This window comes from Phascolarctos cinereus, unplaced genomic scaffold, assembly GCF_003287225.1.
Source record: "Phascolarctos cinereus isolate Bilbo 61053 unplaced genomic scaffold, phaCin_HiC Scaffold_3;HRSCAF=262, whole genome shotgun sequence".
In the NCBI taxonomy this organism is placed as follows: domain Eukaryota; kingdom Metazoa; phylum Chordata; class Mammalia; order Diprotodontia; family Phascolarctidae; genus Phascolarctos; species Phascolarctos cinereus.
The window spans coordinates 122,821,822-122,835,147 of NW_027555736.1; the positions used below are offsets into that span (position 1 = coordinate 122,821,822).

The window sequence follows — 13,326 nt, forward strand, 5'->3', positions numbered from 1 at the left end:
TTTCACAAAAGTAGAGGTCAAAACAGCTGCTGAAGGAGAACACATTTTGTAGGCCAGGCATCTCTAAAAGTAACAATCATAGAGGGGATTCTAAGTAAAAAAAAAATTATCATTATATGTTTTATATTATAGTTTTGTTGGACAAAAACTTTTACTGATAAATATGATAAGCAGTTAATACAATCTTAATGCCTGTTGCAATTTAATGGGCAGTGCTGCAAGTAAATATAAATGTGGATGGAAGAACAAATGATAGATTTAGAAGGAATATTGGAAGGCGTGTAGCCCAGCCTCCTCTTCTTACAGATGAGGAAGCCAAAGCCCATAGAAGAAAGATGACATTCATAATGTCATAAAAGCAATAAATAACAATAGCAGGATTTGAATACAAGTTCTTTAACTTCAGAACAAGGGTTCTTTCCACAGAACCATATACTATTTTGCATAGCACGGTGGACTTGAAGGTGAGTGATAAGGTTGCTTCCTCACATATGAGCATAGCTTTGTTCCAGAAACATTTGATAAGCAACTATTAGATGCAAACAGTATGTTAGGTATTGTAGGCCTGACTTTTTAATTACAGAAGGCTCTTTTGATTTTCCTTTTCCTCTTTTTAGCACAAGTTCAAAATGAGAAGCTCAGTCCTTTTAGTTAAGATATATACATATATGACGTATGTAGAATCATTAATATTCTAATAATATTTTGCTTTAACAGAGGAGATCAAAGTACTTTCCAGATGATACTCGTTAATCCTCAAAAGATCTAGAATGTAGCTGGGGGCAGGGATGATTAGTAGTATTTTTCAGATGAAGAAACAGCAATATACTTTAAATGGTCAGGAAGCATACTCAAGCCTCTTTCTCATCAGTAGTAGATTCAGGAAAACAGCTCAGATGCAATGATTCTTTGTCTAGGCCTCCCTCTGTTGGACTCCGCATTTCATTTACAGTTATTCTGCTCCACATGTTGTGATACAAAGAGAACCAGACTTAGAATCTAAAAGCTTAGATGCAGGTCTCAGCACCAAATAAATGTGTGACCTTGAGAAAGCCTCTTAACCAGTTTGACCCTGAGTCTTCTCATCTATAAAAGTGGAATTTAATAAACCATACAGCTTGCTGTAGCAGATAAAGAGCCAGCTTCAATGTTAAAAGAACCTGGAGCTCAAGTCCTCGCCTCTGACACATATTGTCTGTGGGACCATAGGCAAATCATTTAAGTCTCTAAGTGTCCCAGACCACTCTCCACTCTCTCAGACTATATGTTACAAGTAGTTGCTGATATGCATTGGGAGGTCGGGAGGTTTCTTACCAGGAGTTCCCCATATCAATCACTCACAATCCAACCATAAATTTTACTATTATTATTGTTATTATTAACAGTAATAATAATATGCTACTACTACCTCACAGAGGTAGTCTGAGGAATGGTCTTTTTCAAATCTTGTACTGCTATAGATGCATATGAGTTACTATTTTCACCAGATTTATAATAAATTTATGTCATCCTCTTAAGTTTTTCTGTTTCCCATATCAGGCATCTGAACCTCAGAGGCCACAACATCTATTTGTCATAGGAAATTACCAGTTCCTACATGGTATATCACTGCTGTGTCTAAATATGGTAACAGAAACAGATCTCCCTCTCAATCATTTCAGTACTATGTAAATTCCATTAGCATAATAAAAGAGGAAGGGGGAGTATTACCATCAGAGCTGTGTAGGTGTATGGGTAATGGTAAGCCAGGTAGCAGACATCTTCATTATGAGGAAATGTGACAGAAAAGGTGAGTGTATAATGGCATTTTCCAGGAGCTCCTGCAGCAGCTGAATTCTGGCGATAATGATTTCTGGAGGGAAAGACAAGAAGAGAAATGAATGGTAGCGAGAAAGGAAACACTCTCAATAAGGTCCTTGGACCTCACTAAGATGAGTGAGCATTGCTTGGGTCCTTTGTACCACTCTGGCAAAGTGTTTTGCCATCAAATGACATGAGGAAGGTGGGATCAGTCACTGCTGGATTTGGGAGCAGAAAATTAAGCCTAGAGATGGAAAATGCCTAAGATCAGAACTGAGGCTAAAAAGCAAATCAAATTTCCAGGCCAGTTCATCTACCCCTGAAATGATGTTTTTTTTTAAATATCATGGGCCTCTCAAGAAGCATTTGAAAATGAAGACTGTACAGTCATCTAACTGACTAATATGAAAACTGGCCCACAGGAAATGCAAGGGATAGCTAGTAATCCCATTCTACTGGGAAGATTTATAGGATAAAGTCTAAGTTTCACAAGCAGGGCCAAGAAAATTGTTTCCTTCTAGCCACATAGGGAGGCTTTTCTCCCAATCCTTCAAGAGGGTTTACAAGATTTGTCTCCTCATTTGTGAGTGATTCAGCTTCCAGAAAGAACAGTCGAAAGATCTGGAGTGAACATTTCCCTTTGTCAAAGATGAGGGACCAATTCTGATAGTGTAGAGAGCAGCACCAAAGTCAATTACAGCCAGAATCCATCCGTCCCATACCTAGTCTTCAAAGGCTAAGTGTTGTCTATTGGGCAAGGTTCCCTGACAAATGCCATCAGCTCAGATACATTAAAATGCAGGGACAAGCAAAGATGTAATTCTGCATTTTAAGGTTTAATACAGGTTTGTTTATTTATATTACATTGAGACTTTTGATTTTCTCTGAGGAAGAGGAGGGAGAAAGGAGAAAGGAGAAAGAGTGCAATTATTCTTGTCAGTTCTTAAAGAAAAAAAGATGGCTTTCTAACCCCTGTTCTCCCTTATCACCACCCCCAACAAACAAACAAACACACACCAAAAAACTATATGCCCATTACTTTAACTATTTTGAATAGAGTGATTATAGTATCTGGAGCTAGAGACAGACTGCACAGATAGTACTTTTAAAGACCAACGTAGATTTTTCACAAAGTTCACTTGCTCTGGTGCATCCCAATATTAACCTCTATCCCTAGTTGTTCTGGCAAAAAGAAAGAATGAGGCTGTATCAGAGTAAGTCCCAGGGTGAATATCATGTGTTGTTTCTTCATGTCAGACTAACAGTCTCTGTTTCCCTTGTGATTACAGGCAGACACCCACAAAGTGAAAACTTTAAAAGTGAGTATGTTCACCCACTGTGCCATCTGGATCCTCATACCTAATTGCTTTTACTTTTCCTGAGTTATTAGAAAGCATGTAAGGGACCAGATGGTTGCTCTGAACGCATGCATGCTACATATGCTGTACCTTTGATTCCCTTTATGAATTGACTTGTAAATGTGTTATTGTTCCATTTCAAACATACATGCACTTTACATCCAGCAGAGCAGGTAATGCCAGTCAATTACATCTTCTGGCACTGGTTACAGCTCATTGGAAGGGAATGAGCTGGTGGCAGCCAATCAGATTATGGAATAGCCACTCCCCCAGTGTACACCTTTTGTCTTACCCCTCCTACCTATCAACATCAAAGACAAGGTCTGTATACTCTGATTCATGGCTAGCAGCTGGAGCTGACAAACAGTCGTACTAAACTCAGCTGTCTCCCAGATATCTTCCACTCTTAACACATTTTCCATCACATAAATCAGGAGCTGGGTGTCAGATTCCTCAGTCTAGGACTAATACAGAGCCAGCTTCCCACAGCAGCCCACACAACAATGAAAAGTCAACTTTCCAGGGTCACTGTAGAAAGTCAGAATCCCCACTAAATGCTGATTTTAGCCTGGGGTTGCTGCTTGAAGCAGTTTCAATTACAGTCAGTCTCAGGTTTAAACTCTGGCTGAACCCCAAACAAACTCCTGGCCTCACCATGGGAGGGCTTATCCTGACTGCAGTGTGAGCAGGAACTATCCTGGAACTAAATCAACCTCCAATAATTTTTTTTTCACTTTCATATGCTCTAAAACTCTCTCCAGAGCTTCTTCTTCATATATTTGTCCCAGTGTCATTATACTTGCCCAATCTGCATTGAGATCACACGAACAAGTTGTTTTCTCTAACGTTTAATATTCATGTTATGGGCCTTTTACACATCAGTAACAGAGCATTCATTAGCATTCAAAGCTTAATACTGCTCAGTAGTGAAACATGAAAACCCATATAGGCAATGCCAACTTTGACTGTATAAACAAATGAGTGGTGAACAAAATATGGGTGTTGAGAATCCTTCTGTACTCTGCTTTGGTCAGGGTATTTCTGAAGTATTTTGAGCAAGTGGTGGCAATACGTTATCAGAAGAACTTTCACAAATCTGAGCATGTGACAAGGAGGGTGGGATAACTCAATACCATGATTTGGGATTCGCTGAAGGAACTGGGGATGTCTAGCCTGGAGAAAAGAAGACTTAGGGGAGGTGGAATAGCTCCTCAAGTATTTGAAAGGTTGACTTATGAAAGAATGATTCAAATACCTTTACTTCTCACCCAGAAGCTGAATTAGGATTGATAGGTAGAAGATGCAAAGAGGTAAATTTATCTAAATGTTTGGAAGAAACTACCTAAAAATTAGGAAAAAATCAAATGGATTGCTGCAGAAGGGAATACTTCCATTTCTCTAGAGGACTTCCAGTGGAGGATGGGTAACAAATAACTACAAGGACTCTCGTAGAGGAAAATCTTCTTAGGTATGCATTACTTTAAAGAACCTCTATGGTCCCTCATGATCACAAGAGTCCATGATTTTATTATCTACAGACTCCAGAAAGTGAACTTAAAAGAGGTCTTTTGCCCATCAAAGCCAGTAGGATTATGACTAAGATGCTCTGTGCAACTTCTGTGTATATCTCAAGAAGCAATATTGTCCTTATTAAAAAGTTAGACAAATTTGCAGAGCCACTTGGGGTTGAGGATATGTAAGAAATCAGGTGGTATATAAAAAAGAATCAAGGGAATATTTGAGAGCATTTATGTAGTGGGAAAAAATGACCTCTCAGATAGGATGTATCATGTCACTGATGCCATCAAATTAATTTTTCTTCCCACCTTAGGTGGGAAAGATTTATGAAAATCATATAGGATGATAGATCTGCATCAGCTTATGTAGGCCAACTTTGATCAATGATGACCTAGGATCAATCAAACTAATATTTGAGTAGCTATAGGCTTCCTTTTGCTTTTCCATCTTCTCAGTCAGCTGTCTGTTGAAAGATGAGTCAAAGAATGGAGTTCACAAGTATGCAGCTATGATTTCAATACATTTCCATCTTTCTTTTTTAAAACATGTTGGGATGTATCTGCATGTGTTTGTACATGCAAGTATGTGCCTGAAATAAACAACCGTTAAGATAAGGGTGAATTAGATAATCTTAGAATGACTATGACTCTATTTAACAAGGGTGCATCATGTCCCTTAACAGGATCTAATAAACCAGAACAGCAGCCACCAAGCTTCCCTGTGGCAGCAATGTTTCTAATATTATATATAACTTAAAAATCTCTCTCTTGAGATATATCGGAAGGATACACGATGGCAGAGCACTTGTATGACATTCATCTTCATGAGTGAGCTATTCCGTCTCCCCTCAAGAGTGAAGATAAATGTCAGAAGAGATCAGCCATTGTGTATTACATAGCCACTCAGCACACCATTTCACTCCCACTGTCCTTCAGCATTGAAATGACTTTACATCAGAGCTGGGAGAACATGAAAAGGGATGAGACGAGATGTATGTCAGTGAGAGAAGCGGACTTGTAGAAAGCGAAGGCTAAAATGTTCGATGCTTACTTCTCTGAGGGGCAAGGGTGAATGGGTTTGACCTTTCCTGTTCTCCCTCTCAAAAAAATCCCTTTCACTGTTTTTCCCTTCAAATGTCTTTTAGAGTTCACAGTGATCATCCTTCCAAGCAAAAAGGGATGGGACACCTTCCAAATCCTCATTCACAACTCAGAAGGTGCTACACCAGGATGGGAGTTGTTTTCCCTCAGAACTTCCTCCATCCTCCCTTCTTTTGTGTCTGCACAGGGAAGCACTGGAGGGCAGATGACACACTGAAAAAATACCCTTCTTGTGAGACAATCACAGTTGTACTGTGGAGCTCTAGATCAGAGATGATAAAAGTATCATTCAAGTAAACTACTCAAGCATCAGAAGGCACAATGTAATAGTTACTGAAAGGATAGAATGCTCTCCAGAAGCAATGCCGTAGGAGGAAAATGACTTGGAAAAGACCAAGGTAACCTCTTGGGCAAACTCAAAAGGAAGAAAAAAGTCAAGGTGTTACCATTGGCGAATATAATAGGAAAAAAAAAAGACATACCCATTTATTCCCAAGTAGATACGACTGATCTGGAGGTGAACAGAGATCAGCATATCAATCTTTTTATTAGATCAGAGTATTGCCAAGTATTGAAAATATGTTAACATAATTTGATGAATAATTGTAAAACAAATGATATTACAATAAAACAATCTTATCCACTCATCTCAGTTGTATTCAGGTCTGGAACATGAATATGAATGACATTACACATTCATGGTTTTCATCTTACCCCTGAGTTGCTCTTTAATCACAGAACAATTGTCTTGTTAATGACATTAAAAGCTATTAATGTTGGCATCCCTTAGGCGGCCTGTGTTCCAGATTGAGCTTCCTTTTCCTCCTCCCCACCGCAAGGACCACATTCCCATGAGCGCCCCCTCCCCCATTGCAACTACTCCAATAGGAACAGCCTCCTGGCAAGGGTACAGGTTATTGGATGAGGGTGCAAAGTGTTAATCCAAGCTCGTTGTTAGTCCTAGGCCTAAACTGGAAGAAGAAGAAGGAATTTTTCAAAAGATCAGTATCACTGATGATTTTTCCTGGCTGTGGCTTTTCCAGGAGAACATAAGTCATTCTTCACTTTCTAAAGCTCAAGTATAAGATTTCAAAATCTTCCTGTAGGAGTATCACATATCTACACCTTGTATTGATTTTACATTAGCTGATGGAAAACAATTATTTTAACATTGGCCTGAATACCCCATAATAAGTGAGACCATATTCTTTAGAGCTACCTTGATACTTAGCCCATGAGAGAACTGTCATTAAAGAGATAATGGGATGTGGTTTCAAGGAAAACAAAAGAAGGTATGACACAGCTAATTTTATAAATAATTCAATAGAAGCATTCCACAGGACCATAGCATCCCAGGTATTGTTACTAATACCTCACCAATTATTAAATTGAGGATTTTAGTTAATTCAGGGTTGTCCTTCAGTACTTAATAGTCAATTCTGCAATCACTTTAGTTGATAAATATGACCGACCTATGTCCTTAGACTTCTGCTTCTATCAAAGTTCATTTCCTTCTGTTAGATCCATATACTTAAGAAGCTTATGGATACTATCTAGTGTCCATCAACTATAGGAATGCACACATATATCATTACTTAGATTATCGAGCCAAAAATTTTTGTCAAGCTATAAAAACTCAATTTTTGGCACCAATTTTAGTCTGAACTGCAGAGGGTCTCACTGGTTGTGTTGTTTGTTTTGTTTTAGTCACCATGCCCACAATGGAATGTAAACATTGATCCATTACCTCAAGAGTCTAAAATGAATCAGTCAGTAGCTCCATTAGAAACAGTCAATGAGCCTCAAAAATGATTGAATACATTGTGTGTCCTGTCATTTCCCACTTAGTTTGGTTTTCATAGGACTTTTTGATTGTAGGGAAATTTAAGTGTGTGTTAAGTGTCTTGTGTCTAGCGATACAAGTAATAGTGAAAATCTACTAATTGATTAGGAAGAAATATAATTCCAAGTCATGTGGACCAGTTCAATACAAACTTTGCAAAAGTGCATGATATTTGGATGGAATCAAAGATTAAAGAAAAGTTGTTTATGAACCCTTGTCTCCTTAGAGATAAACAGGTAGGGTACAAAAAAAATAGCAATGGGGCTATAATACTATTTAAGTATAAAAATAGTAAGCAGCACTAAAATCAAAATAAAGCATTCCTCAATCAACTGTAAACAAATGTTTATTCAGCACCTAATACATGCCAGGTACTGAATGTTACTTCAAATCCATGTATACAAATCTTGTCTGTTTATTCCACTAAAGGACAGGAGATTTGCAGCCTTGAGGGATCTGCAGCAAGTTTAGCAGATGAGCATTGGCAGCTGAAGGTTATGGGCATCAATATGGTTAAGTAGGGAATGCGGGAGGGAATGGAAGGGTAACCAAAGGTATACTAATGATGCACTTACTTGTAATAACAGATATCATAGCCCACCCGAACCCAGTGAGGCCTGCCCTGGAGAGCCTCCTTCACTGAATACATGGTCGGCTGCATCCCTACACAAAACAAAGGCAGGTTCAGGTGATAGGACTTTTTTTCCAGAAGGATAAAGAGAAGGAAAGAGAAAGTTGATATCCAGACTTTCTCTCTTTTCACATAGGTTTCATTATCTGTTTCAGCAAGGTAATTTATTTCTCTCCCTCCCAATAGAACTATACCAATATGTTTTAAAAAAAAAAACTTTTCTAAGGATAGAGTCCTAAGTTATATTTTTGGCTCTAATAATGATTCATTTGGTGACCCTGAGTGATTTCCTTAACTTTTCTGGATCCCTATATCTCTTTTGCTACTCAGTGAATGATGTAATCTGTCAGGATCAATGAGATTATCTATAAAAGTTTATATTATCATAGTATTATTGTTATTATTGTTTTTGTTAATGGAACACTTAATTAACAAGTTACTTCTATAAGTTAGAGTTTCCAGAACTACAATTCATCTAGAATACATCTCTTTTATTTAGTCTGGATTTAGGAAAGTCAATAGACTTTTGGGAAAATGTGAATTCCATACTACATTAAAATCCATATTCTAGCATGTTATAGTGACAGATATGTTGTTGAAGACAAAGACCCTAGTTATCTCTGATGACAATGTACATATTCAGGTTATAGCAGAATCATCATCACAGGGGTCAAAATATATAGTTATAGAAGTATAAGTTTTGTCTCCTGAACGTTTCCTATCCAGTTTCCTCCTGTTATTCAGGGGAATCTAGTTTTCCTCTGTGGTTTTTCCAAGTTCCTAAGTGGATGGTGCCAATAAGTTTGTGTAGCTCACTGATGTTGTAGCAAGCCTTTGCCATTATGTTTATTGGACCTGGGAATATGGGAGAATAGAGGCTGTCTACTTACCTGACAATGACAGAGAAAAGGATAGGTGAAGTCCTGACATTAACCTCTACGTAGGCACTCTGACTACCTGTGGTAATATCAGAGCTTCCTGGTTTCCCCTCCAGAGTATCAGTTCATCAAGCTCAGCCACTAATTTGACACCTAAGTAGTGTCTCAAATGGATGGCCCTTCTCTAAACCTTTTTGAAACCAAGGATGTGTTTTTAGTCACAGTCTACACAGACACAAAAAATGCTACACTGATCATTTTGCTGAACAGGAGTATCCTTTTTCCCCAAAAGCTCATACCGTAATTGAACTGGCTGTTGACCTTCTCACAATTGATGACATTGAAGCGGTAGGGCATAGCAGCCTTCATGCCGCTCACCTTGAAGTAGAACCACTGCTGGTGCTGGACGCAATTCACATCAGCATTAATCAATAAATCATACTCAAACCTGGAAAGCAAGATGTGTGATGTTAGCCTGGTGAGCTATGAAATGTGTTCTCACAGCCTTAATGGGAGGAGGGGAGTAATCTCACCCTTATTACGTGATATAGGACTGCTAGCATTGACTAGGTAGTTTCACCCTTTTCTACTTCAAAGTTGGTTTAGTAATTCTAGCATCTCTTTCATTTGAACTGCAAAATAATTACTCTCCAGTATTTTCTACTCATAGAATCACCAATCTAGACATAGAAGGGAACTTAGAAGACAGAGAATCCAACCTCCTCTTTTTATAGATGAAGAATCTAAGGCTAAGAGAAATTAAATGATTTGCCAAGGATCACAGGGATAGTAAGTGTATGAGCAGGATTCAAATTTAAGTCTTCCTCATTTCAAGTTCAAAGTTCTTACCCATTTTGCCACCTAGTGTAAAAAATGCTGTTGACCTAATGTCTAGGCATGTACTTTGACTAGAGTGGAGACAGATTTGTACTGACCCATCTATGTCCTTGCCTAATCTCTCCCCATGGCAATACTACTTGTTTTATGATATGTTCAAATATCTCAAATGAGAATGGAACTCTATAGCCATAGAAGAGAGCAAAGACAACTAACAGGATCAAATCCAAAGCCTCATTTTTATCAACACCTAGCTCTTATCATAAAATTAATCAGTCACAAATCATCTGCATGATACATGAGACTGAATTTCTAAGATGCCAACATTTCCAATGACCAAATATTTTCTATTTAGAGTTGGGAATGGGTGGGGGAAGGGGAATTAAAAAGTAGAGTAACCAAGAGAAAAGAAAAAAATCATAAGCCATAGGTCATGGGGTATAATTTATCAGTCCGTGTCAAGATTGTCTGACTATTCATTTTTTTCCAGATGATGAATTGTGCCCTGGGCTTAGAGTCAAGATGGATCTAAGTTTGAATCCTGTATCTGACTCTTAAAAGGACTTTGACCATAATAAGTCACTTAACCTCAATGAGCTTCACTTTCTTCAACTGTAATGACAAAAGAGTAATATTATTTACCTTACAGAATTTAATGTGCTTTAAAAAAATTTAAGTATTATGTAAATGTGAGTTATTAAGTATTATGATTAAGAGAAAAATGTATCTTTGCCTTTATTTCTGTGAATTGCACTTTCATCTCATGAATTGAAAGGACTTATATACCATTGGTGGAAAACAACATTTACACAGATAAGTCAATACAAAATATATTACCAAGTAGCTACAAAGTAATTTGGGAGAGAGGACGCTAACAGCTAGTGGGTATAAAGAAAGGTCTTGTTTAGGGTGTGGCGCACGAGCTAAGACTTGAAGGGAGAGTGTTTCAGGCATGGCAGATGCCCTGACCAAAGATAATGAAGTAATGAACTGACACCACCTACAAGGGCAATCAGTGGTAAGGAGGGACTGTTTTGTCAGATAGATTCAGTGACACAGAGTAGAGCAGATAGTACCACTATATGTGGCCACAGGTCCTTAAGTTATCTCCAGCCCCTTGAGAGGTTCTGAGATGAGGTCCCCACCCTTCCTGGTTGAATAATGAGAATTCCACTCACATTACCCAGCAGGCGGACCAATGTATAACCTCTCTCTATCCTTTCCCTATTCAGCCAGGGCAGTGCAAGAATCTATAAAGGTTCCATTGCGTCCTGGAAGGTTAAAAATTCAAGAGACCCATCAAATACTCAAGTTGTATAGAGTTCTGAATTACATTGGAGTACATTATAGTAAGCCTCCAGTTAGTGAGCAATATTGGCTGTAATGACAATATCTCTTTACTTTTAGGAGGTGAAACACACTTCTTAGAATTATAGATTTCTAAAGATCTTGGGACCCTTACAGGTCATTTAATCTAAAACCTTCATTTTGTAGGTAGGGAAAGTAAGGCCCATAGAGGTAAAGTGACTTGACTAAGGCCTCACAGTAAGTTTGTCTCAAAACTGGGACTCAAACTCCTACTCCTAAAGCTATGTACTCTTTTGATAACATAACCTGGCTCTCCTTTTACTTCATTCCATTTTAGACTCTTCCTTCATATTAAATCTTTCTTTCTTGAGCCTGAGGATGTTTATGGTTCTGATAAGACTTTGGGCCAGTTACTTCATATCCCCAGGCTTCATTTTCCACATGTGTAAAAGGAGGTCCCTTGTTGATCTAAATCTATGATCCTAAACCCACAACAACTCACCCCTTCCAATAGCAAAGCTATATGCATACTGGGACCCCACCCCCCACAGATCTCCCCTTACTCACTCTCTCACTTGGATGGCCTTCCGCAGATTTCCCGATTCAAACCCAGAGGAGAACTTCAAATATTCAGTTGCATCAGTGCTTTGCAAGAGCCTGAAAGCAAAATAAATAGCTCATAGACATACCTATTACTATTGCTCTTATTTTTAATAGTAAGAACCCATTTCCATGATCAGTACTCAGCATTTTCCCATTGCTTAGATTGCTCATTGCTCCTAAAGTAAGATTTCTCTCATATGTGTGTGTATGTATGTGTGTGTGTATAATATATATATATTATACACACACACACATACATACACACACACATACATACACACACATATATATACACAGAGAGAGATATAGATATACAGATATATCATATATACATATATGAATGTATATGTATATGTGTGTGTGCATTATATATACATATATAATTTAGCTGAATTTTATAGAAGGTGGTCAACTAAAAGCAGCACACCTTTCCTTACTTGTATCCCCTTTAATAGAAGCCAGATCATCATGCCACCAATGCATAAGGCTACCTACCAAGACTCATCTAAACTGAAGACAACTCTGCCCATCACCTTCTCTGGATGGATAAACCGCTGGACATCTTCAAATATTTTCGCCCTGAGTAGAGAAAAAAATAACAAATTCAGAGTCTGCAGCCAAGAGAAAAACTGGGATGTGCCCAAGGGATCTTCTGCCTTGAGAACATTTTTGCTGATGAAACCAAAAAGCTGTTAATGAAACATTCTATACCCTCCACTCCATTGACTTCAGATAGGTATATTTACCTTCATTTAGAAAATTATTTTTTTTCACACTGCTCTGGTGTGAAGGTTTTCTTCAGTTTGATCTCAGTCAGTTTAGCTAAAGGCAAATCTTTCTCCTTCTGATTTCTGGCCCAGATCCATCAACCCGGGGTAACTTTAATGTTGTTTTTCCTAGCTTCTCTCTTCCATTCCTTTCTCAATGATGAAATACGCATAATAGCCAACCCAAGATATGCAAGGCTGGATCAAAAACATGACCCAGCCCACTCAATATTCTGCATCAGTCAGTGGTTAAGATCTCAAAAGGAAATTCCTTACTTTCTCCTCTCATCTTCTACAAAGATGTGAAATTAGCTCATTCTTTTATTCTTGAGCTGTGTTTTGCTGACAGGACAGCCTTCAAGTACATCCTGAAAGTATACATTTTTATTTCTCCTAGCAAAAGCAAAATGTCCAAATTGAACTCATTACCTCCCCCATAAATTCTGTTCCTGCAGGAATTCTCTATTTCTGTCCATGGTACCACTATCCTCAGTGCCACTAAGGCTGGAAATTTCAGCCGTGTCTCTGACTCAAGCCTTTTCTCACCTTCCCCTCTGCCGAGCTAATTAATTACTAAGAGCAAGAAATTCTACATGTACAATATCTCTTTTCCATTCTCTTCAGTCCCTAATCTAGCTCTGTTTCTTCTTGCCTAGATTATTATAATAGCCTTGTTCAGCAAT

General features: G+C 38.2%; 1 protein-coding gene across 1 annotated transcript in view; it reads right to left on the reverse strand.

The window, feature by feature from the left end:
* The window catches only part of AGBL1 (AGBL carboxypeptidase 1), a 910,143-nt gene that overhangs the window by 770,877 nt on the left and 125,940 nt on the right, over nt 1-13,326 (reverse strand). Inside the window, exons 10-14 of the mRNA XM_020963428.2 lie at nt 12,372-12,455; nt 11,841-11,930; nt 9,428-9,576; nt 8,195-8,282; nt 1,711-1,852 (exon numbers count right to left, since the gene is read on the reverse strand). Coding sequence (XP_020819087.2) covers nt 1,711-1,852; nt 8,195-8,282; nt 9,428-9,576; nt 11,841-11,930; nt 12,372-12,455 — 553 coding nt within the window. The remainder of the gene's footprint in view (nt 1-1,710; nt 1,853-8,194; nt 8,283-9,427; nt 9,577-11,840; nt 11,931-12,371; nt 12,456-13,326) is intronic.